Source organism: Mustela putorius, unplaced genomic scaffold, assembly GCF_011764305.1.
Source record: "Mustela putorius furo isolate JIRA1106 unplaced genomic scaffold, ASM1176430v1.1 tig00000083_pilon_pilon_pilon, whole genome shotgun sequence".
Classification (NCBI taxonomy): domain Eukaryota; kingdom Metazoa; phylum Chordata; class Mammalia; order Carnivora; family Mustelidae; genus Mustela; species Mustela putorius.
The window spans coordinates 15,317,357-15,343,462 of record NW_025421273.1 but is presented as its reverse complement, the minus strand read 5'-3'; the positions used below and the strand labels follow the sequence as shown (position 1 = coordinate 15,343,462).

Here is a 26,106-nt window from a genome sequence, read left to right as displayed (position 1 = left end):
AGATAGCAGGACACTGACAAATGGGGAATACGTTTATGTCCATGAAGAGATAATTGTGCTCTATCCGGGCAAGGGAGCGTTCTTCACCCGTAAGAAGGAATGAAGTACTGGGGCCTGGGCGGCTTTGTTCGTTCAGCATCTGCCTTCGGCTCAGGTCAGGATCTCAGGGTCCTGGGATTGAGCCCCACATCGGGCTCCCTGCTCAGTGGAGAGTCTGCTCCTCGCTGTCCTCTCCCTATCCTGCCCCTCTCCCTCTCGTCCACGCTCTCTCTCCTCTCCCCCAAATAAATAAATAAAATCTTTAAAAAAAGAAAATGAAGTAGAAGCACACACACAGTGTGGACAAGCCTCAACACCATGAAGCCAAACGAAAGAAGCCAGACACAAAAGGCCACACACTATGGGATTCCTTTTTTGTGACTGGTCCAAAATTGGCAAATCCAGAGAGAAAGAAATCAAATCCCTGGTCAAAGGGGACCAGGAGAGGGGAGAACGGGGAGTGACTGCTAATGAGTCTGGGAGGATGTACAACCTTCTGAATACACAACTACACAAATACACAAACCACCACAGTGTCCACCTGGGTGTGGGCTTAGGGGCAGTGAGAGGTGGGGTGGCCCACGGCCTGCCACCTGCCGTACCATCTCAAAAGTTCTCTTGATGGGACCCTTCCTGACCCTAGGAAACATGTGTCTCTCCTGTAGGACCAGACCCCACTTGACACACACACGTCACGGCATTCACAGAGATTCAAGTGGGATCGTGTGCATGCGAGGTGGTAAGTGTGGAGAATGGGGTACACCTTTCTCTAGGGAGGTGATCTCAGTCTCATTTCCTCCTGATCCTGTCACCGGGGATGGGAAGTGGGGGGTGAAGGATGCCAGTGTGTCACTAGGGAGCACTGATTACCATAAACACGACAGCCAGCTGATAAGTGGGACAAGACTTCTACAGCCCCATGCCAACTCCCTGGGACCTGAGGGCCAAGCCCATGAACTGCTACGAAGGGTTCTTGTCACTTTCTTATGAGACTTCCTTGTCCTCATGCATGTGGTCTCACCTCTCCTAGTAGGTAGCCCCTAGGAGGCTGGGAAGCTGTGCCTGTGTGACAATGAGGACCTCACAGGATGATGGGCTGTGCACACACTCTTCCCGCTGGCCTGTGTCCTGTAACAGACATAGTGGGCCGGGGTACAGGATGTGGTCTTCTATGTTTCTGACATTAGGACATTAATGTGGACATTAATTTGGACCCAAGATTACAGCTGCCCTTGCAGAGCAGGCTTTTGAAGCAAGCAAGGAGGGAGGAGAAGATGACTCACGTCTCTTTGCATCCTAGGTTTGCTGGCAGAGTGAGAAAGTCAAGGGCACATAGGATACAAAGCACAGAAATAACCCATGGCCATAGGCTTGGTGCCTGGAGCTCAGAGAGCGTGCACCCCTGCAGTGTGCTCACACACAGAGGGCTCTAGGCCCAACCCTTTCCTTTGTCGAGTGTTAGCAGTGACCCCAACGTGAACAAGGAGATCTCTGAGATAGGAGATCAAACCCTTTCTAGCTTGATAACTAGGTTGGAGAAAGAATCTTGGACCTAATACTTCTCTGAGCTTGAGAATGCAGCGTCCAGGGCAGAGCCCACCAAGAGAGAGAAACAGAGAGAGGGAGAGAGAGAAAACGCATCAGTAACACATCAGTAACTTAGCCGAGGCTGCTCAAAGCCAGTCTCTCCAACTGGCAGAGAAACGTGAAGGACTGAGTCATGCCAGACATCAGATCACATCCTGGTTGGAAACTCCGTAAATCATTTTCAACCAGAGGCTTCTAAAGTGGTTGCCAAGTGAGAATTGCTCACCCAGATCAGGAGCATCTTGGGTAAGCCAGGACTTACCGACTTGTGACTTTTGGCTGTTATGGTCTTCACCTTGTCAGGGTCCCAGATGACCACATCAGCATCCGAGCCCACAGCAATCCGCCCTTTCCTGGGGTACAGGTTAAAGATCTTGGCTGCGTTGGTGCTGGTGATAGCAACAAACTGGTTCTCATCCATTTTGCCAGTAGCCTAAAGGCAAGATCTGCTGATGAGAAGAGCCGCCCCCATAACAGGGCTGGGGAAAGGGCAGGCAGGGAAAAATCTAGGCCAGCTGACAGGAGTCCTTGAGAGGAGTCTGAAATTTTTTCCTCCCCTGCTGAAAACAGGCCATCTGAAAGGGCACCAGGGCCTAGCCCCATTGGAGAGGAAATGTAACCGACCACGCAGAAGCATGCTGACCTTTGCTCGATGGACACTGTGCCATCTTGTCAGGCCCATTGGGCCCAGGTTTAATAGAAAATGAAAACCTTTGGTTCAAGTCAGGGACCAGAGTGTGATGTGGAGTGTCCTAATACAATAAGCACCCTCTATACCCAATGTCAACCCAGGGCACAGGTTTTACAAAGTCACCTTTACAGGCACACAAAACTAAGGAAAACATTTTGCATCCTTAAAGAATACAGGACAACTGTCAGGCCTGCAACTGCAGAGGAACCCACAGGACCCGTGCTGCTCTTTTAAGAGTCACACCCTTCCTCACGTGCCCTCCGTATGCATTCTCTCTTGCCTCAAAGCAAGGAAGGGAGGAGCATTAAGAATCGGTGGTGCAGGGACGCCTCGGTGGCTCAGTCAGTTGAGAGTCCAACTCTTGGTTTCAGCTCACGTCATGATCTCATGGGTCGTGGGATCAGGCGCCACATCAGGCTCCACTCTCAGACGGGAGTCTGCTTGAAGATTCTCTCCCTTTGCCCCTCCCCCCACTTAACTCTGGCACTCTCACAAATAAATAAATCTTAAAAAAAAAAAAAAAAGGAACCAGCAGTGCACTATGTGCTAGCTTTTGATGGGCCACTTAGGGTGCTTCTAGAATGTTCCTGGGGATAGAGAAACAGGGAGCGCCTTACCACTGCCTTATCCCAGACAACAGTCATCCGCTCCTCTATCCCATTGACGCCCTCAGGGATCAGAGTGAAGTTGTCCTTGCCCACCGCCTTCTGGGCAGTGCTGTAGGGACAGTGGCCGCTGCCTGTGACCTGCAGGTCTCCACTGCAAGGATGAAAACAAGGTAGGGGTCAGACCTGAGTTCAGGTGGAACTTCAGGCACCCAGTACTGGCTATGAAATGAAAACCCCAAGAAATTCTGGGGAGAGGATCTGGGGCATATCATGGGCATTGGTGAGTGACATCAGAAGGCCCCTTGCTGGGAAGGCTCTGTCAGTGTGGGCTCTGGGCTCTCTCAGTGAGGCTCCCTAGGTGGGCCTCCTCTTCTTCGCTCTGAAGAGCAGAAACCCACCCAAAAAAGGTGGCAAGTCAGGTTCACTAGGGGGTGAAGCCAGATAGGGCTTCGCCTTGGGGCCTGTTGTGGGGACTTCTCTTCCATGTTGAAAGGAAAGGATCCTGGAGGTCTCTAGGCAGAGGATTGGCTTGGTCTGACTTGGGGTCTAAAATCTGGGTGCTGGTTGGGAATAGACTATGTCATGGGCATGGAAGGGACAGCACAGAAATAGGCCTGTCAGAGGCGAACCAGGATGGCCGCAGCCAAGGGGGCAAGAAGTGGTCAGATCCCGGGGCCTTTGGCTTGTGTCCTGCCCTCTTCAGAGATGGGCAAGACTGTGACAGCAGCAGCTTTGTGGGGGAGATGGCAGTCTCCTCTCCAAGATGGACTTGGAGCTGCCCCACAGACATGGGGCTGCAGGCAACAAGTAAGCCCGTGGATATGCAAGTGAAGGGATTCTGCATCGCGCGGGAGAAAGAGGTTTCCAGGGTAGGCACACACCCTCACACCCCTTTGGCGCTCCTTCTGACCAGAAGCCAGGACTTCTCCCCTAGCCAGCAAACTCCTCCTCATCCTCTAGCTCCAGGCCCAATATTGCCTCCCCCATGAAGCCTTCTGCAAGTCTCCTGGCTCTGAGCATGTGGTTCTGCTTCCAGAACAGCCTGCACACCACACCACTTAGCATTCTCTTAGACCTAAGTGCTACTTCCTCACACTGCCCAACAGCAGGGAAGGGACCAATGCAGCTGTGCTCCTACTGTGTGCACATACCCAGGGGGTGCTTTGCAAGAAACAGTAGCCACATGCTGAGCCCTCAATTCCAGGCCATATTCCTACACTGTCTATAACCAGCCCCACACCAGATACAATGTTCTCCCCCACTCTGCCGATAGGTAAACCAAAGCAGAAAGCCATGGCAGGTTATGTGACAAACCCAGGGTGAATCCTGGACTCTCATGCCTAATCTTGGGGGCTTCCCAATATACCACCATGTACCCGGGACCGCCCCCCCCACCATCCCTTTGGCTCTCACCAGGCCAGCAGGGAGGTCAAGTAGTCAGGCGTGGTGGGGTCTGGGCTCAGGGGAGGGGAGGTCACGAATGCCGCTGCCTTGGCCCAGTTCTTACTCCAGTAGTGGGTGCCATCCGTCCCCAGGCTGGCAGCAATGGGCTCACCAAACACCAAGGGGCCTGTGGGGACAAACACAACACACAATCAAGGACAGGTGGTCTCTTGGGGTGAGGGGGGTTGGGTAGCATAGAAGTAGAGGGTCAGAGACAGGAGAACAATGGTCTGAGGGGCAAGGTGTCATCTGTCCTTCTTCCCTGCATCACCATACAGTCTGCTGACTCCGGGCCACCAGGCAGTTAGCATCGGCTGACCTCCCCAGCAACCTCCCGGACTGGGAATGCATTTCGTATTTGGATGGGACCATTATGCCCTTTGGCAGACTTGTCATTCCAGGCCCAGGGACGGAACCGGCTGTCTCAGTGTGGATTCTGCCAGAAGCCGATCCTCCAGCAAAGGGGTCGAGTTCAAGCGTTTTACTTGGGAGGTGATTTCAGGCAGCACCGCCTGGGGATGGAGGAGGTGACACAAGGCTGAGAGAGAAGCCGAGAACAGGTGTATAATCACCGAGTCACGGCCAAGGGCACCTGCAGCTCAGGGCCACCAGGGCCTCTGGGAGACCACTGATGGCACCTCAGGACCATCCCACCCCCATGGTGAGGGAGCTGGGCTGCATAGCCACCCACCCACCCCTTAAGGGCTAATTCCAGAACATCCGCTTTCCAGGAATTCCAGCCTCCTTCCAGGGAGCAGGTCTGCTCACAGAGACGGATGTTACCTGGATACAGGCATCTGCCCAAGGCCACCGTGGTGGCCCGGTGCAGCGACCAGGCTGCCCGAGAGTCAGTCCCGCAGCGATGGGAATGTTCTCTCTCCCTGCCACTCAAGACGGCGGCCACTAGCCTCCTGTGGCTCTTGAGCGCGTGAAATGGGGCTAGCACAGCCCATAGAAGGCATTTACAATTGTACTTAGTTTTACATAATTTAAATGGAAACAGCCATATGGGACTGGCAGCCACCATATCCCTCCACATGGCCAGGACCTGCGTGCTTACTACTGCTTCCAAACTGCTGTCACTGCTCTGCCTCAGTTTCCTTATCCTTAAAATGGGGCCAGTTCTAAGCAAGCTGTGTCTACTAGAGTGCTCTCTTTCAATGCCTCTGCCAGCTTTCCCTGAAAAATACTAAGACAAGGTATTGTGGGTTCACAGTGGCTCTGCCCCACATGGTAACTGCCAGCCCCATGCGGCTGTCCGACCCCTGATGCTGGTCGGAATTGAGGCATGCTGGAACATGACACACTAGATTTCAAAGACAGCACACAACAGTAACACAAAATAACTCTAATATTTTTCATGTAATTGCATGTTGAAGTAAGAGTTTGGATGCATGAGGTTAAAAACATATTATTGAAGGTATTTTTAAAAATAGAGTTAGTAATGCTTCCCATTTAGGGCTCCCATGAGAAACAGGGAGGCTCAGGCATACAGCAGTTGCTCAGTGACGGCTGCTGGCTTGTTGGTTTCCACCCCGCCTTCTGCACTGACCCGCAGCTCCCTGGTCAGTCTCATGTAATGCAGAGAGGGACCAGCCACAAAGGTGACTGTCCTTGGCAAATGTCCACCAGGCACAGCCTTCGTATAATGTGTGCTACCCCTCCTCTGTCTGTTGGTCTGTCTGTTATTCTCTCTCTCTCTCCCTGAGTTTGGGATGGAAGCTGCTTTGGGAGCCTTCTTCATTCTTGGTCTGGTGACTGATGGGAGACTGTGGACATCCCTGTTAAGGAGGCTGGGGGCCTGCCCTCGGGCCCCTGCTGTGAGTCTCCTGCAATCAGAATGTGCCCACTGAGCCCTCCTCCAACGGTCCTCAGCATGGCAGGCAGCCTGGTACTAGGGTCCTACTTGGGAGGTGAGGGCACCCGGGCAGGAAGTGAATAGCCAACTTGGAGCAAAGAATGGCATCCAACACCCACAGAGTCCTGGGATCCTGCCAAGGACTTCTCATCTATGAGCATGAAGACTTCACATCTTAGAGACAAAGCAGCAGACGTTCGGTGTGGTTCAGTGGGGCACTGTCTTCGAGTTGGGTGACTGGCCTCCTGAACCACACTCTCCTGATGTCCAGCATGGGGCTGCGCCCAGAACCTCTGGCTCTGGAAATCCATCTTCTTCCTTTTCAACCCAGACCCAAGACCCTGCACAGGCCCCACACCTGACCTTGGATGCAGGCACCAACCATGGGGCCCTAGACAGGAGACCCAGGATGATGTGTCCAGAGGGGACCAGAAAGAGGGTGGGCAGGATCCCAGAGCTGATGCAACCGGCCCCAGCACTGACTTAATGAGATCCCCCCTCCCCCACCACCCAGAACAGAACTGGAACAATACAGAGCTCTTTAAAATACATGGTCTCAGGGTACCCATGGGGCTCAGTCCGTTGAGCGTCTGACTCTTGATTTGGGCTCAGGTCATGATCTCAGGGTCATGAGATAGAGCATATGATTCTCTCTCTCTCAGCAAGTAAACAAATTAAAATAAAAATATAATACAGGGTCTCATCCGATCCTACAAAGTGGGATAATTTACCTATAAGGGCTCAGGCTGCGGGAAACTGACAGGGTGTCTCTGCCCTGGGCAGTGGCCCCATCAGTGAACTTGACCTGCTGGACAAGCTCCCTCCTTAAGGCCCACAGGAGGCCGGGGCGCCGGACTGCATACCTTTCTTCCTGGCCAGGGTGATGATGTCCGCCGCACTTTTGCTCATCACCTTCGTGATGTACACTGGACAGTTGATGCGACCAGCGATGGTGATGGCCCGAAACACAGCCTCAGCCTCTAGCTGGGGACACAGCAATATGCGGGTCACGAGAGGGAGGGGCAGAGGTGAGCCCCCCAGCCCCTAGGGCTCTCCGTGAATCAGAGCCCTTCTGTTTTCCTTAATTAAGTGCAGCCAGAGGCAAATCTACTGCTTCAAGGCAGAAAAGTAACAGATTTTTAAAAAGAAAGGAAAAAAGGAGTCCAAGTGTATTTGGTTCAAGGATTGGAAGGCAGAATTTTGTTCATCTGCTTGCTTGGAAGCATGCTGAGTGTTCTGTGAGGAGGGGACAGACCAGGCAGGATAAAGCCTCGAAAGGCCCATAAAATAGTCCGTTACTTATAAAACACCTGCAATAAGTGAATGCACGTGTCCGACAGACATTCCCATGTGTCCCCTCTAGACCAGTGCCGTGCAAACAATAGGACCAGATATGTTTTGTACTGCTTTGTTTTTTTCAGTCTGCTGATGCTCCAGACGTGGTCCCAGTGCTTGAGACGGACACTGAGTCCCACGGTGCTATAAGGGGTGTGTCAACACTGTCTTCAGGTCTGTCCTGATCTCACCAGGGATGAGGAACACCGCTCACGAGCCATGGACCTCACGTGCAGACCACTGCACTAGATCAACTTAAAAAGTCTATCTACCATGTGTTGTGGCCCCAGTGCCAGCGCAAGGCCAGGCTCATAGCAGACACACACGTACGCGTGCACACACACACACACACACACACACACACACATCCATGCTCAAGTCTTAGAACACAGTGGGCAATGTGCAGGAGAAGCTGTTCTATCGGCTCTAGATCTCGAATATGCGGCTCCATTTTTCTATCACCAAATACACAAAGTCCTCAGCAAGGATCCTTCTATCCAGTTATGATACTGAACTGTTCATGGGCCTTGGTGTGGAGCTTCTGGGCTCAGGGATGAGCAGGGTCTTCCCCTGGCTTCCCCCATTTTCCCCCAGGCCCCACAGGAAGCCAGGTGTGCTGGGATGCTCCCGTCGGGGGAATGGGGATGGAGATGGGGGGCTCTGTTCGCTGTTCCAGCTGGAACGGCATCAGGGCAGGCCTTCAGTGTTATCAGAGTCACACCCCAGGGGAGGCCCCATTACCTCCTCGGGTCTGCTCAGAGCATGGCCCTCGGGACCTGTGATGCCCATTTCCAAGATCCGCTTCTGTTCCTGCAAGACAGGAGCACTGAGTTAGCGACTGTAGAACATCAGCCGGGAGAGGCCAGTCCTCCAAGGCCCCGTTAGCAGACAGGCAGCTGAGTCTTAGAGCTTATCCCAGCTCTGGGACAAGAGCACCTGTGTCTTAGAGCTTCTGCATGGAGTCAGTGAGGGAGCCAGCAAGACGGGGACCAGGGGTGCGGCCAAGCTCACTCCCTGGCAGGGGGCTCTCATCATTCCTCTTCCCAGTGTCGGCCATTCTAGCCAGCAAGCCTGTACTCCAGCTCGCCACAGAGCCTAGAAATGACTCCCTGTGGTAATGCCCTAGATTCAAACACATTTGCTTCAAGCTTTCCTTGCCAAAAAAAAAAAAAAAAAATTAAAAAATTTCTCAAAAAAGAAAAAAAAAAGATGTTTTTTATATTGGCCAGATGTCAGCTGTGTTGCTAATCGTCACTTGCGTGGTTTCTGTAGCATTCTTGGGCACGTCCCCGCCATGGGTCCCCAGCCCGATCAGCCATGGGAAAAAACAAAACAAAACACCATAATTTCAACCGCATCTCAGGTTATTAAGCTTCAGCTTTATTGTAAGAATGTAAACCGGAAATGTCAAGATCTCATAGCCGGGTAGATTTCAGTAAACAATGAGATTATCTAAGCTACCAAAGACAATGCTTACAGGGCATTTCTGTACACTATTTACACAATGACTTACGACATGGAGAGATCAGTGTGCCAGACTGTTTAACCGTCCCTTGCTATTTCTGCAGTGAAGAAGACAGGAAGCGAAGACGGTTGGAAGACAGAAGGACACAAGATGCTCTCATGGAGGAGAGCACAGATCACAGGAAGACTGGAACAGGATAGAAACGGTGGTCTGAGCCCGTGCATTCTTTTCATTCCCCCTCTGCAACCCCACAGAAGGGGCAGAGAAGGTACCCAAAAGCCACGAGAATGCAGAGCAGACAATGAAGACAAACTCTGGGAACCTGGGAAGTAGAGGAGCAAAGGGTGACATTTATTGGAACTGAGAAAGCTAAATCCTATGTGGGCAGCATGGAAAGCTGAGACCACACCCCCCTCCTCGACGTCGAGCCCAGGTGCTGGGGGCGCCCGGCTGCACATCTCACTCGTGGGCGTGTGGGGCTTGTTTGCTCTAGAAAGAGGTTTAGCAGTTACGACCAAAGCTGAGTATACAGGTAGACGCTAACAGAAACGCGAACCCAGGTTTAACAAAAGGCCGAACAAGAGTGTTCATACCAGCTTGATACACAACAGTCCCCAAATTTGAAACTACCCCAGGATCCATCAGTGAGAGAATACATTAGGACCTATTCCTGCCCTGGTATTGTACAGTGATGAAAAAAAGAAAAAAATTTGTTGTTTCGTGGAAGACAGGGAGGAATCTCATAGATTGGAGCAAGAGAAGCCAGACATAAAAGAACACGTATCATATTGTTGCATTTCTATTAAGGGCAAAACTAGGCCAAACAGGTGTGTGTGGAGGGAGATCACTGAGAGGCCCCCAACAGGCCCACTTTCATAGCTCCATGCCCTGTGTAACCCCTAGGTTGCTGGACCTAGCACCTTGCTTCTAATGAGCAGAACATGGACAAGAGAGATGTCCATGTCTCTGGCTGTCCCTGCTGAGATGACGTCACAAAGGACCGTGACCTCCACCTTGTTCACCCTCCCCCCTTGCTCTTCCATCTGCTCACTGGGAAGGAAGCCAGCACCCCTGCTGGGGTTGCCCTCAGGGCAAGGAACCAAGCCGGCCTTCCGGGAGGAGCCAGCCAAGAACAGAGGGCATCCGTCTGAGCTTGCAAAGAACTAAATTCCAAGAACAAGCACTTGACTGCGGCTAGACGTCTCGCCCCAGGGTGGCCTTGAGGCTGGCCATGGCTCTGCCTGACTCCTTCACTGCAGCCTGCAACAGAACCCACTGAGCCACACCTGGGCTCCCGGCCCGTGGGACGGGACCTGAAATAATAAACGGTTATTGCTTTCACATGTGAAGTTTCGGGACCCGCAGTGAGGCAGCCACAGAGAACTAATGTAGATGGTGGTGGCCTGAAGGAGGGTGTTACCATGAAAACACCTGAGGCTGTGGGGATGGCTCTGGGACCAGGCAGTGCAAGGGGGCACGACTAGAGAAAGAGCGAAGTGGCCTGGAATGGACTGGATCGTCGGGAGAAAGATGGACCTTGAGCACCTTGGCAGGGAGAACTTGAAAGGGAATGAGGACATTATTGGAAGCTGAAGCCTGCATTGGAGTCTACTTTAAAAGAAAGAAAGAAAGAGAAGAAAAAAAAGGAACCAGGACGAGATTGTCTTGAAAATTCTCTGCTTCTCCGAAGAGCAAGATAGTACAATCAAGAAATGTCTTCTGGGGGCACCCGGGTGGCTCAGTTGGTTACAGACTCTGACTCTTGCCCAGCTCAGGGCATGATCTCAGGGTCCTGGGACGACCTCTGGGTTGGACTTGGCGCCGAGCATAGAATTTGCTTGAGATTCTCTCTCTCCCTCTGCCCCCCCCCATGCTCTCTCTCTCTCAAATAACTAAATCCTTTTTAAAAATCTAAAAGAAATGTCTTCTGAGCAAATGTAAAATCCAGGACATAAGCAGCAGACAATACTCCGGAGACAAAAGTGGGGTATGGCCCCACAATGTTGGTGAAGATCTGGAAAGATGGAGGCTGGGGACTTCGGGGTGAATTGGTCACCAAAAAAGCCCTTTAAGGAGACTGATGGTGCACCCCAGAGCCCCTCCAACAGGAGGGCCTCTAGAGAACTCAGGGTGTGAGAAAGGCAGGAGTAGGCTTATCAGGAAGAAACCCATGGGTGTCTTTTGTCTGATGGCATGAACCATGGAGGGAGTCACAGGAAGCCAACAAAGGCTGGGAGAGTCATTTTAGCAAAACCCAGGCAGCCTGGGCTGAATGGTATGAAAGGAAGCGGTTGTACCTCCCAGCTGTACCAGGCAGGGAGCAGGCTCTGTGGCAAGAACGCACTACCTTTCACAGAAGGATGGATGACGGGAAGTGGGGGGTGAACCAAGAGCCCAGAAGGGGAAGCCAAGAGTTATGCAGAACTACTCTCAGCCTCCGGGACCTAATCAAGGAACGGCCAGCAAGTGCACAACTGCATTTCAGAACAGTTACAGACCCGCTCCTGAAGCCCACCATTTTCCCTCTTGAAAAGGAATATCCCCCCCCCTCCACCATTGTGTGCTGTATGTTGAGTGTACATTGGGGGAGGCGGATAACTTGCCTCTTTGGCTCCAGGGACCTGAAGACTGTAGGAACTATCCCCAAAGAGCCTCATCTACCAATGGATCTGACTTAGACACTTCCAGACTTTGGTGCTGTAATGGGAATTTGGAGGACCCTGGACAGGGATGGATGTGTTCTGCATGTGAGTGGGATCCCAATCACTGGGGATCAGAGGACAGACTGGGAGATAGCCTCTGAGAGGGCCTCCAGTGATCCTCAATTCCTGGGGTCCACACCCTTGTGTAATCCCAACTAAGAAGCCAAGAGCCGATGTTCCCAGCGAGCATCAGAGCTCACACACTTAACGATCGTGGCATACACACACTGTGCTCAGAACTGCCGTATCATCCCGGTTCTGTACCCCACATAATTGAGCAAGCTATGCACATCTGAGCCCCATTTCTCTACCTATAAAGTGGGGATATCTGTGTCATATCTGTGATGTAGTGGTGACCGTCACTATATATAAACTCCTTCATATCACGCCTCGTATTAACTACTTTCATTAGATGTGTCCAAATGTTTTCCGGTATGCACGATCTTGCTTTGTGATGTCATGATCAACCCATGCCCCTGACCTCTTCCTCCTCTTCTCCATCTGGTCAACCAACGAGACCAGTGGACTGTGCTCCTTTCCTCTGCTCTATCTCCCGTCTTCATTTCTGCTGAGAATTGAAGGAGGAGAACCTAGCTGGTCACTTGCTTCTACTCTTCTCTTATCAAATTCTCCATCCTACAGCCAGAAGGGTCAAAATGCATTCATGTCTCTCCCCATCCAAAATTTTGCATGGCTACGGCCTACTGTGTGTTGGACACCGGACTTCACGTACATGATATCATTTAATCCTCGTGAGGCAGGTGCCTGTGGTCAACGGGCTAGGTGGTGGCAGGGAACCTGCCATTACACTCCTCCCAAGTCCTACAAGATGATGAGCAATGCTAGCTCCCATGCACCTCACCTCTGGCATGCCCCAAGTTTGCAGAGCCCCTCCAGCCGATCCTTACTTGTTCCTCATGCAAGGCCGTGAGGCTCACAGGGCAGATCTGCCATCCCCACTATGCAGAGAGCCCTCTGCAGACAGTGAGTGCGTCACCCGTACCTGGAGCGTCTGAGCCACCATCCAGCTCTCGGCCTGACCCTTCACTGCCTAGCCACCTTGCTCACCAACGTCTCCACCCCTCTGATCATACCATGACAGCGCTGGGATGCAGACGGGAGCGGCAACCGTGGACAGCCACACCACTCACCTGAGCTATCAAGTCTCCATTTTCTGCGTGGACCAGGATCACAGCGCCCAGTCCCTTCAGGAAGGTGAAGGCTTCATAGAGCTGAGGGAGAAGCAACCAGGCGGGGGAGAGGAGGAGGGGAGATAAAAATGTCAGAACCCGAGCATTTGCAAAGAGGGCTCTTCTGCTCACGGAGTCACCCTCCCGCCCCTGCAGAGGCAATGCAGCCGCTCTGTTCATAGCCATGGAATGTGTTGCTCAACAAGTTAAGCCTTAGAAAGGGACTCCCCTTGACCCTGACACCCTCCGGATCCCAGAGCAGCAGGCTGGGGGAAGGGCAGAACTGAGCGAAGCCACAGCACCACAGGAAATGCCCTCGGTCCCAGTGCCTATGGTGCCTCCTTGCCTTCGATGTGGCTCCGTCCCACTCAGGTGGCCGCAGCTGCTGCTGGGGACAGCCATGCTCAGACCCTGTTTTCAGGTCTACAGAACTTGTGGACCTAGGCATGCTCAGCCTGGGCTGTGGGCCAAGTTCTACAACAACTCAGGTAACAGGTAACACACACCCTGCCAGGCATCTGCTTACTTGGCCAGCAGAGGCCCTGCACCATCCCCCGCCCTGCTCCAACCTGCAGGGGATCTGCGCTCAGACACGTGCCCGCCATGAGGACCAGAGCTGCCACATTCCTTCTCCAGGGCCTCTCGAATTTTAACTTTGTTCTGCATGCACACAAGACAGCACCCCACCCCGGGATATGTGCATCTAGATGCAGATGGCAGGTGGGCCAGGAGGGGTGGGTACTTGGGGGCAGGAAGCACCTTCCAGGGCCCCTATGGCTGAACTCCATCTGCCCTTGGAGCTTTGGTGGTTAGAATGAAACACGTTATGCCAGACAGACACACGCTACTTTTTCACAAAACTGAACTGATTTTAGCCTTTCAATGACACATCAAAGTCCTCCAGGGCGCCTTGGGGTAAGTTATTCTCTGTAACTCCAAGTGTTTATTTTGAAAGGTGAGAACTGGATGCGTCCTGCTTCCTGTCCAACTGCACGGTCATGAGGAATCATAGCTTCTCAGCGCCCCTGTGTGTGCCAGGCACTGTCCTAGAATCATGTATTCAGAAACTCATTCAATCCCCTGATGACCTCTAGGAGGCAGGGAGTCTTACGACTCTAAAGCACAAAGAGGTTGGGAAAGCTGCCTCGGGATGCACAGCAAGGCCAGGGCTGCAGCCCCAAACTCTGGCTACAGGATCTATGCCCTTTGCCACCACACTGCCCCACTGTTTTAACCAGAGGTCAGGGCAATGCTCATACGACAAGCCCGAAGTCCCAGTGGTGTAAGAAGGCCAGGTGCCCAGGAGACAATGACCTCAACACCCTGCATGCACCACGAGAGCACCACCCTCTGGAGCTCCTCTCCCCGACATGACAGTGTGGGAAGCCAGCCTGCCCAGAGACGGCCACACTGCACAGGTGAGAAAATTAAGGGAGGGAGGGAGGAACCTCAGTCTCGACTGGCTGGAGAGAGAGCCAGGGCTCCCCTCTGGGTCAGAGCTAATGACATGGCGCCCGAGCTTACTAGATCTCCAGAATGAACTGCTGAACTTTTAGAAAAGTATACTTTCCTGAGCCCTGCCCTGAACATCTGTGATGGGATCTAAGACCTTTATTTTTTTTTTTAAAGATTTAATTTATTTATTTGAGACAGAGAGTGAGTGAGAGAGGAAGGGAGAGGGAATCTCAAATAGACCCCCCACTGAACACAGAGCCCCATATGGGGCTCGTTCCCACAGCCACGAGATCATGACCTGAGCTAAAACCAAGAGTTGGAGTCTTAACCAACTGAGCCACCCAGGGGCCCCTACGAGTCTGTCTTTTTTTAAATAAGTTTTTTAGATGACGCTAAGGATGAGGTGGATTTGGGAACCGCCATGCAAAGGGATCCCCCTCTCGACCCCACTCGAGTAGCTGGACAGAGATGCAGGCCCAGCAGGGGAAGGGGAACCAACACAAGTCACATAGCAAGGTCGTGTCAGAACCCGGACCTGCACCCAGACCTCTCGCCTGCCCATTCTGACAGCCCCCTTGCCCATCAGCGTGGCCTCTTTCTCCCAGGAGCGGGTGTGCAGGCGGACCCACCTGGCTATCAGACATTTGGTAGAGATCCTTATACGCCATGTAGACTTGGAAGGAATTGACACCTGTTCCAAGATAAAAAAAAGGAAACAGAAGAGTGCATTTAAGAAAAAAGAAAAGTTCCTTTCTGGTAAATCCATGATCACAAGACAGAGTGGTAACTGCGAGGACAGAAGGGTGTCACCGGGCCTCACAGAGGGAGCACCAAACCCAGCCTGGGCGTGCGGGTGAGGGCGGTCAAAGGAGGCTTCCAGGGGAGGCACACGGCTGAATCGGAAAGAGAGGAAGGGGAGGAGGGAGAAGAGACAAAGGGAGAGGCAGAGGGAGGAGAACTATTGGGACAGAGAGGCTGGTGTTCGTGGGTGTGAACAGTAAGGGGGTTGAAAAGACATCGAATGTGAAGGTACTAGAAGCGTCCTACGGCTTGATGCTCTGTTATGGTAAAATACATACAACAACATTCACCATCACAGCCATGTTCAAGTGCACAATTCTGTGGTATTCACTACATTCAAAATACTGTGCAAGCATCACCACTACTTGCCAAGGCATGTGTTTTTAAAGCAAGGTGTGACACGATTAGACTTTCTTGTCTCAGAAAGACTGTCCTGGAAGCAGTGTTGAGGGTGGGTCCGCAGGGCAGCAGAGGGACATGTAGCTAGGAAGAGGATGCTGAAGGTCAAGGGGACAGGTGTTGCCGAGGCTGTGAGCCAGGGTGGGAGCTGCAGGGGTTGGGGTGGGGGATTCTAGAAGGTTGAAATGACAGGACTTCATGTGCTGTGTGGACAGGCCAGCAGGGAGCAGGGGACGTGGGAGACTCCTCCCTAACACACCTGGCAGGTGCATGAGGACAGGGACAACGTCTTCTGTACTACGTCAGTTGTCACACACGTAATATGTGCTGTGTATTTAATGTTCATCACGGAATCCAGAAATGTCTGGGTAAGAATATGCATTCAGGGCAAAAGTATTAAATGGGATTGAGAATTCTTTTATACTAAAATAATGGTGAAGACAAACCAAAGATCTTTTCTTGTGCAGAGAGCCCCGGCAACAACAATTCCCTGTCCAAATCATTAAAAAAAAAAAATTTAAGGAAAAAAATTAGATACAGAAATTAACATTAAAATATCAGTTTCTAATTAATCAAGTAGACTTAAATAGAAGTCATAGACACCTGAGTGATACTGTATTCATTATAAAGATCATCTTTTTTAAAATCTGAAAGAAAAACTCAGTATGTGCAGAGACACAGATCAATGCTCAGTGAGTAAACAGGTAAAACTAAAACTAAAGTGAGACATAAGCTCCTGGCTTCATAGCTTTGACTGCGTCATTATTTCCTTAAGGCGAAGGGAAGTAAATATTAACCTAGTTAGCTTCCACGATAAGAATTTTTTTTGCATGATAAGAAATCTAAGAAAAAAAAAAGAAAATGAAAAATTCCCCAGAAATTAGAAATAAATGACACAAATAAAAGCAGAAATAATGCACTAGCAAACATAGTGAATTTAATGAGTACATCCTAAAACTTCATCGTTCACGCGAGTGGACAGGGTCAAGTCATCTCACATTGAAAGCCATCTCAAAAAATCATGACAGATTTGAATTGTTATCAGTGGAAACCTCCTGTAAACTCTTAAAACCTCAAAACAAAAAGCAAACAGGCAACACCGTAAATATATCTATCTATATCCACAACAAATTTAACAGAGGTTTTAAAAAAGACCCTCTTATTTAGAAAACAACAGTGGTGACTTTTGGGGGGAGGAGGGTGTCGTGACTGACATGGGGCCCCAGGAGATTCCACTGGGCGGCATCTGGCAAAGTCCTATTTCTTGCCCGAGCAGCGTAGCCTCATCATAATTCATAAAGCCACATTTTTTTAATCTGCGTGGTTTTTCTATTTCTGCTTTATGTTAAAAATATTAAAATAAAAGTGAAGAAGCCAAAAACCCCAAAGGTAAAAAGTACTTTGAGACAATTTAAGAAAAAAAAAAAAGCAGCTAATAAAGATAAAGAGATTTGGTCTTATTTGTAATTAAAGTAATTCAAAATAAAACCTCAGTACTATACCACAGTTCAAAATATATTGCCCAGTGCTACTGAATGGGAGCCAAAATGAGTCCTTCCTTCATACCAATTTGCACCTGCTTAAAAAACCAATTAAGCAATGCATATTAGGAGTAGTGAATGTTCCCGTGTATTTGGCCTGATCACTCCACTCCTAGCAACAGGGCCTTGGAAACTCGGTGAGCTCCAGAATTCCCCCAAACCTCCCAAATTCACACATGCCATCATCCTAGCTTTTCTCCAAGGAGGTAGCATGGAATACCAGTTCTCAAAGACGGTGTTGAGAGCTTACCCGATGTGAACCCATTCATGATACCTGCCAGTTCTCAGAAACCCTTCCTACTGGATCCACCCCGTAACCTTGGAAGCAGCCCTGTCCATACCACATAACCCCAGACCAGAGATACTAGGGCAGGGCTGGGCACCCGGCAGATGGGTATAGAAGCAGAGAACACGGGTCAAGGGTGAGGGGAGAGCAGAGCAGGCTCAAAAAGAAAAGCACAGGGTAAGACTCCTGGTGTGGGATCCTTGAATACACGTCATCATCACTGAGGCAAATCTGTTTCATTAAACGTAAGCCAAGCTCTGGGGAGATTCTATTGTTTGCAGTCAAACCCCGGGAGGCTGATCTCTAGACTGGTGAAGAAGAATGGATTCATCTACAGTAATCCGGTTTCTCTACTGCAGGGCTTCTCACAGATTTTCACATGATCACATGCATTAAGAATAGTCGAGAACAGAATAGAGAGAGAGCATTTCCCAAAACTTACTGGACCCCAGCGGCCCTTTTCCATGGAATATTTATTTTTGCACTCATCAAATATTTACTGAGTGTTTCCTATGCGTGAGCACTGTTGGGTTGGTTGGCTCCGGGAGTGCAGGAGGAACAATAGAAATGATAGAAATGACCACCACGGGGTCTCGAAGCCCTCTTCCAGCCTACCCCACCTCCTTAACCCTTGACTCTCCTGCCAAAAGGATGTATGCCCAGGTCATGTCTCCATAGGTAACCCGATACCTATGCAGAAGACAGATAAAAGACACCCCCGCCAACTCCCTCCCAGCAGGACTTCCCCCACTCTGCTTTCCAGAATCGTGGAACCTGGAGGGTGCCCACCTCCCGGTGCAACTTTCTTGGCTCCCCTTCTCCTGAGCCCTGAAACTTCGCCAGAGAGTGCCTTTAAAAAACCTTGCCTTGCACCCACTTTGCATGGTGTTGTATTTATCTCGTCTATAAAACCTTACAAGCACCATTCTAGAAATGAGACATAGAGCTGTGAACAAGGAAGGAAGGATGCCTGTCTACCTTGTACTGGGAACAAGCCATAGGCAGATAAGTAAGCAAAGTAATTCCCTGCAGCGATGGGAGCCAGGAAGAAATTAGACTGGCTGGTAAATTTTTTTAAAGTTTCAAAAAAGCTTCACGGTGACGCTTTCTCTCCCAAGAGGCCGAGTCTGTTTCCCTACTCCTTGAATGCGGGCTGGTCTGGAGACCTGCCCTGACCCAAGTCATGGGGTTGAAGTAGTGCCATGCTGGCTCCAAGCCATGCCTCAGGGCTTCACGCTCACCTTGGAGACCCACATGAAGGGGCTCAGGAGATCCTGCTGGAGGACAGGCCATGGAGATGTACGTTGGTTTATCCATTCACCCATCGATGGACATTTGAGTTGTTTCCAGCTTTTGCCTCTTGTGCCTAATGCTGCTATGAACACAGGTATACAAATATCTCTAAATCCCTGCTTTCAAGTCTACTGGATAAATACCCAGAAGCAGAGTTCCTAGATCATAGGGTACTTCTACGTTTAATTTTCTGAGGCCCCTGCATGCCGTTTCCCAGAGTAGCTGCACCAGTGTGGATTCCCACCGACAGTACCCCAGGGGGTCCCATCTCCCCATATCCTCTCAACACTTGGTACTTTCAGTTTTGTTTTGTTTTTTATAACAGCCCTTCTAAGTGGTCTCTCATTGTGGTTTTAGCAGTGGCTATTTTCAGCCCCTGGGTTTTGGAGTGGTTTGTTATAAAACAAAGGCTAACTGATACAGAAATCTTTGCCTAGAGGTCAGGCGCCGCAGTGGCCAAAATCTAACACATGTGTCATTGATCTTGGGGCTGGGTAGTAGGTGGAGGTCAGAACAGTCCCAAGGAGACTGAAGGCCACATGCTGGGAAAAATAGCCAACACACTGTTAGTGGGAAATGGGCCACACATACTAGGCAGCAGCAACACAAGAGGAAAAAATTGCCCCTTGTGATGATGTACCCAGAGAATTTGCGAATCTGCCTGAAATGACTTCCGTGAAGAATGTTAAGGGCCTAATCAGAGTATGATGAAACCCCAGAAGACGGGCATCCAATGGGACTGGAGAGACAAGGAACAGTTCAGTTTGCAAGTGGAACTGAGTGGACACACAAGACTGCTTCTCATCTCTACTCTTGCCAACACACAAATAGTTCTCAAAGGAAAAAAGGACCTCAGGGTAAAGATTACATTAAGGGTGTGCTTGGAACTCTTTGTTAAGACCTCCTAAAAACCCGAGGTAGTGTCCAGTGAACTTCCTTGGGCAGACAAAAGGACTTCCAAGAATCTTGAAGGCATCACCACACGTCACCACTGACAGTCATCTAAGGTAGAGAGAAGCTTGTCTCAGAAAAAGATTTGTCTGGTGGAGTGAACTATAATGCGATCCATTAAAAACCCACAATGTTTTTAAGAAAACTGTACCCTCTTTGACCAAAAGAGACTGAGCCTGTTCAAAATGAAAAGGACCCCTGGACACCAGCTTTCTGTGGGTAGGAAAAAGGCAGAGAAGGGTACTTTGCTGCAAACATGGGCCATTTTTATGGAAACTATGTCTCCAACAGTCAAGCCAAGAATCTCCAGGCTAGTGCCTGAGCTATGCAAACAATGATCTAGGGCCAGGGACAGGAAGCTTTTCTTCAAAGGGCCAGAGAGTAAATCTTGTAGATTTTGTGGGCCATATGTAGTCTCTGTCACATATTCTTTGTTTTCTGGTCATTGCTTTTATTTTGTTTTGATTGTTTTGTTTTTGAAAAACCCTTAAGAATGTAAAAACACTCTTGGTTGATGAGCTGCATAAGAAACAGGCCACGGGCCATATTTGGCCCACAGACTGGTGTTTGCCAAACCCTTAACTTGGGAACTACTCCCAAGGAGAAATACTGGCCCTGACGAAGGAATATTCTCTACCCTCCAAGGCCAGCCCGGCAGTATGTGTCCAGCTGGATTCCAGAATTTCGATGGGGTTATGACCATGCATCATTTGCTTTCTCTCTTTTCAAATGGGAGTGTTTGTTGTGGTGGTCCTGTCCATGTCCTACCATTATATGTGGGGTGCCTAGGGTGGGAAGGCACATAGCTTATGTCTTAAGTTCATAAGTCTTTGGATCAAGAGAAGAAATGCCCAAGAAACCTCATCCACATCTTCCATAGATGTTCATCACGAGATCCTAGACTCTGAACCTGAGGCCATAACCGAATGGAAATTTGTGGAGGTGAGAGTATGTTGAATGAAAGAGAACTAAGTACTAACTGTGGCCAGATAGGACACTATTGAGATTAAAATGGCCACAAATTCTTCCAGGTTCCTCCCTTCAGAGGTGAAATCTTTTTCCCCCGTCCCTTGAACCTGCGATATTGTGACATGACTTGACCAACAGGCCACAATTGAAATGAGGATGTGTGTGTACTAAGTTTAATCTTCAAGAGGAAGCTTTCAGCTTCCATGTTCATCCATTGGAGCACTACCACCAAGACAAGTGGTTGTAGAGGGCCCATTAGAGGACACAAGATCATCTCCCCAGCCATCCCAGCTGAGGCCCAAATGTCTGAGTGTGTGAGCCCAGGCAAGATCAGGAGAGAAACCCATCTGCAGCTGTAGTTGCCAACCTACAGAGTCATGAGGTGATTAATAATTATCATTTTAAGTCCTGAGTTTTGAATGGTTTGTTACACAGCAAAAGCTGGCTGATACACAGGGCAATGCAATAGACTATGGAAGTTCCCACAGAAAGATCCAGAGGGTTCATACCAATGGTGTAATGACACCATTGTCTTTGTGTTGCTGTTCTTAGAACACACCCAAGTAACACAGGCTAAACACTTGACCCAAGTGACACAGCCCAGCAATGTGAGTTCCTCTCCTCTTTGCCTGGCTTGTTTTTTTTTTTTCTCTCTCTCTTCTTTTCAATAATCTCTAAATTAAGTTTCTATTTGAGACTGAAATGCTGCCACCATCCAACAAAACCAATAAGTACTATTAATAGTGGCTGGGGTCTATGGCTCAGAAAACACAGGCAGAACTCCCCTGTCGGGGGTTTATAAAAAATCCGATCCCATAGACATTCTCCCCTGCCAAGGCCACACAGCATGCTGGCACAACCATTTTCTAGAATAACTTCCTCTTGTATTTTGAGATTTCTAAAATAAGCCATAAAGTGCTTGATCTAAAGATGGATTCGAGCGCTGAGCGATGGCTTTCATATCCCACAGGCGGAGCTTGTCTTTGGGAGACGCGCTGTCCACCTGTTCTTTCGGCAGCCTGAATGCAGCGTAAAGAGCACCTGGCAAGGAGGTCAGGAGCTGGGGAGTAGCGCTGAGGAGTCATAACCTGTACTCTGGCTAAGGGCTCCCAGCAAAGAGACCGTCCAAGGAGGCTAAATCCAGCCTGAGCCCCAGCTGCCAAGCCCATGCCCTGAGAGAAGGGCATGTTCTTCCGATGGAGCACCCCAAGAAGGTGCCTTTTTGCAATTCTCACAAAGACACCAAAAGCGCTAGCAGCAGCTCTATCAGAGAAAGCTGAGTCCAAGTGCTAGCTGCTGTGTGACACTGGGGAAGGGACTAGATCTCTCTGAGCTTCAGTTTCCACTTCTGAAACAGGTGGACTGAACTATATGAGCTCTACATTGATTTCCTGTCCTGAAAATATCCTGCCCTTGATCGTACAGTCCAATGATGATGGCCATCAAGATTCCTGGGCAGGCCCTCTGACTCAGAAGGGGGTGTGCTAAAAATGCCCTAGGAAAGGAGACCAGACATGTTCCTCCCTCCCTCGCTTTCTTCCCTAATTCGGTCATTCATGCACTAAGTATTTACCGAGAATTTACTCTATGCCAGACGTGTGCTAAACACTTGGGGTAGAGAATTCAGTAAGACATCTTTCAGGAACTCAGCTCCCCATTATTTATTGAACCACTCCCATGTGCAAGCATCTGAGGGAAAGCCCTTGAAAGCCACATGAGCAGCTTGGCACTGAGCCTGGGGACACTGGGGAAGCCACGCCAGGTGTTCACACTAATTGCTTTTTTAAATCCCACATCGATGGCTGGAATGCACCAGCAGGATAACACTGGAGGCAAAGCCCAGGGATGAGGCTGAGGAGGAATCTGGACAAGACACAGTGAGCCCCACATCTGGGAAGGGACTTCGGGGGAGACCCAGAGTCCAAGTTGAACTGCTGTAAATGCAAAGGCATGGATCCACTGATGGATGGGGGAGGGAGAGAGAGGGACTGGCTGGACAGGGGTGCCCCCCATGGAGATGGGGACCCAGAGTGACAGATAGCAGAGTTCACAGGAAGAGGTAATGGGTTTGGGAGAAACTGGTAATAAGTCTGAGTCCCCTGGGGGCATCCTGGGAGCCGTATCACACACGAATTGGGATCGGGGTCACAGGCGGATGGATAGTGAGGACACTACAGAAGCTGAGGGCCCCACAGGAAGGTGAGCCTGGACTGGAGCCCTGAGGTCACCACCATTCACGGAGCACCTTGGGAAGGAGAAAGACCAGGTGGGGCTGGGTGGGGCTTGTAGACGAACCCACATGTGTTTTGATGAAGCTGCAAGTGCACAAAGGAGGGGAAGGGGCTTGAGCCAAGGCTCAGGACAGTGCTACTTGCCTTGGGGTAAGAAGGAATCCATGCACTTAGGAGCACTGACAACAATATCCTTTGTAACCCATCCCCCCAACCTTGGTCACAGGACTGGCCAACAGGACGGAAAGGGCAAGAACAAGTGCCCTGGACAGGGGCCAGCCTCTACTGGGGACCCTCAAATTTCTTACCTTGTTTCCCCTCCAGACCCTTGGGTCCTAGCAACCCCTACAGCCTGTCGGTGCTAACCCTCGGGGCCTCAGAGGAGGGCACTTTGCTGGCCCACCCATCCTAGAGCCGAGGGTTCGGGCCCTGGGGTCTCCTTCAGGGGATGTGAAGGGGAGCCTGAGACCCAGCTTCGGGTCTGGGGGTCACAGAAGGTTGACGTTCCTTTGGGTCTTTCCTAAAGCCCTGACACAGGGGCGCACACAGTCCCCGAGCCAGCGATCCTGACCCTGCTTTGTATCAGAACACCTGAGCTTTGCAAACACATCCCTCTGGGAATTTGGGCTCAACAGGCCTGGAGCCTGACTCTGGCAGGTTCTTAAGAGCTCAGGAGGAGAACCCATGATCTGCTAGAGTGCCTCCTGCTACCAGTGAGACAAGTGAGTGGGACACCACTGCAGGCCAGGAATAGAGAAGAGAAAAACTCACCTCTCCCTGCGCAGTCTCGGTCCAGAGGCCAGATGAAGACAGCAAGAGCCCTGAGCCCCACAACTCTGCTGGAGAAGCCCCCTCTGGGGCCGTGGGAGTTCGGAGGGGGAGTTCGTGGGAGTTGAACCTGCCTGGAGTGCTGAGCAAGCACGGAAGGCTTCTAGGAGATGTGGTAATTTGAGCCCATCCCTGAGGATGGCCTCTACCATCGGACACTGGTTTGGAGCCTCCCTGCATGTCTCAGATGCACCACAATGAAACGGCGGCCCAGGGGCCACCGAACAATGAACGAGGAGGAAGCTCCCGCAGGAGAGGGGCTAAATGTGGAGGATCCTGCCTGCCTAAGGGAGCACATTGCCTCGAGTTCCTGGGACGGGGGAGCTGGGGAGCAGGTGCGGGGCCCCTGAGACAACATGAAGTTTCCAAAGCTCTTCTATTGAGGTCCCCACACCTGTGGGTGGCCGCACAGACACCAGCCCTTGTCCAGGCAGTCTGATGCTCTGACAGAGACCATCCAGTGTCGGCACAGCCCCTGGCCCTGGCTGCCTTCTTCTTCCTGCATCACCAAGGCAGGCCAGAGTGGGACCCCTCTCCACAGAGGGCACCCCTTTCCTCTGTCCCCATGGCGTGTATCAAGAGACATGCAGGCAGCAAGCCCTGCTTGAGGTCCCCTATGCCTGGGTTCAGCTGGACTCAGTAGCTCAACTGCCGTGGTACCTAAGAAAAGCCACCCCCCAACCTCCCTCTGGGGTTGCTATGACAACAAAGACCTAGCATCAGGATGAAGAATTAACAATAAGCTCAGACAGTGGGGTTTGCACTTGGTACCAGAGCCCAAGTGCTTTGGATGTGCTGTCGCTGAACAACCCCAGAGGGATCAGCTTGGGGACTTGCCCGGCAGCACCTGGCCAGGACGCCGAAGGGCAGGCTTGAACCCAGGCAGCCCGACTGCTGGGATCATCCCACACCCTGCTGCTGGGAGAGCTGCAGGAAGATGACCCTCAGCAGTCAGCCCTGTGTGAATCACCCTCCCTGCACAGAGCAGCCTCGCTCAAGGTCATGCTCCCTCCCAGAGGGCCTCACCCAGTGCCTGGCTGGTGAGGAGCTATGAAGTCCACACCCCCTTAGCTTCCCTGGGATCCAGTGACAGGGTGTCCAGGTCTCAAAGCTCCCTGCGGCTGATCTTGTTCTCTGGCCTCTCCTCCCAGTGGCTGATCCTGTGATCATGCTGGGGGGCGGGGGCAAAATAACACCCCCACAAAGATGTCCCCACCCTAATCCTCAGAACCTATGAATATATGTTCCTCCCACAACAGAGGGAATCTGCAGATGGCATTAAATGAAGGAAACTGAGATAAAAGATCATCCTGTATTACCTGAGAGGGCCTAGTGAGATCACCAGGGTCCTTTTGAAGGAAAAGCAGGGGAGAAGTCAGAGACAATGGGGGGGGCGGGGGGGGGCGGGGGGGGTGGTGGTGTCTGGAAGGTTAGTGTCACCAGCCAGCATGCAGGCAGCCTGGTGGGGCCGGAAAAGGCAAGGAAGGGCTCCCTCCAGGGCCCCTCAGCACCTTGACCTCAGCCCTAAAGCCCACTTCAGACTCCCCATCTCCAGAACTGCCATTTGGGTTATTTTAAACCACAAATGGGGGAAGGGGGCTTGTTACAGTAGCAAAAAGGAAACCAATCCACACTCATTTCCTGCACCCCAGTCTCCACCTCAGGTTTTGCTTCAGTGAGCCCTGACTACACAATTATTTAAAATTTTCCAATAGGAAGGAGATCAACCCAGTATCTCCATAAAACGAAACACTCTGGGGGTCTTATGATGGAATGATGATAAAAGTAATAACTAAAAGTACAGAATCCTTACCAGGAGCCAATGGTGTTCTAAGCACTTTATACCCTCTCATTTGAGGTTCCAACCTCTATTTTCCAGCTGGGGAAACTGAGGCACAGAGAGGTTGAGTGATTGCCCCAAGGTCACACAATTGCTAAGTGGAGAGGCCTGGTGAGCCATGATGTTTTATTGCACGGAAAAAAAAAAAAAAAGCATCATGCAAGGTAAGGTACAATACAGGTCTGCTCACGTGAGAATTATGTGTGTTTGAGTGTGGACACACACAAATAGGAAAGATGCCTGGAAAGACAAATTCTTAATTATCACTTTCTATGTTAGACACTTCCATATTGTTTCTGAATAAACAGGCACTAATTCTGAAACTTAAATCAATAGAAAACATTCTACGATATTAGTCAGACACCTAAAACCATGAATGCACCTAAAAACTTCTCCAAGTCACTTCCTTGCAAGTTTCTGGTCAGGGGAAGAGAATTCTCTGTCCTCTTCTAAGACAATGAAATACATAGGACCGCACAAAATGCCCCTCGCCCACAGAGCTGTGGGACCCTCCTGAGACAGTTTTGCGATGCTGGTGTTCTACCTGACTCTTCACACCCCCATACACAGCCAAGCTGCTAAAACCGATGTGAT

At 50.7% G+C, this 26,106-nt stretch overlaps 1 protein-coding gene across 3 annotated transcripts in view; it reads right to left on the bottom strand.

Moving 5' to 3' along the window:
- Positions 1-26,106, bottom strand: part of CRMP1 (collapsin response mediator protein 1) — a 71,614-nt gene that overhangs the window by 10,052 nt on the left and 35,456 nt on the right. For all 3 annotated transcript variants that reach the window (XM_045075501.1, XM_045075509.1, XM_045075506.1), the window contains exons 5-11: positions 15,003-15,064; positions 12,880-12,960; positions 8,303-8,371; positions 7,090-7,210; positions 4,339-4,495; positions 2,935-3,076; positions 1,889-2,059 (exon numbers count right to left, since the gene is read on the bottom strand). In XM_045075501.1, the coding sequence (XP_044931436.1) occupies positions 1,889-2,059; positions 2,935-3,076; positions 4,339-4,495; positions 7,090-7,210; positions 8,303-8,371; positions 12,880-12,960; positions 15,003-15,064 (803 nt within the window). The remainder of the gene's footprint in view (positions 1-1,888; positions 2,060-2,934; positions 3,077-4,338; positions 4,496-7,089; positions 7,211-8,302; positions 8,372-12,879; positions 12,961-15,002; positions 15,065-26,106) is intronic.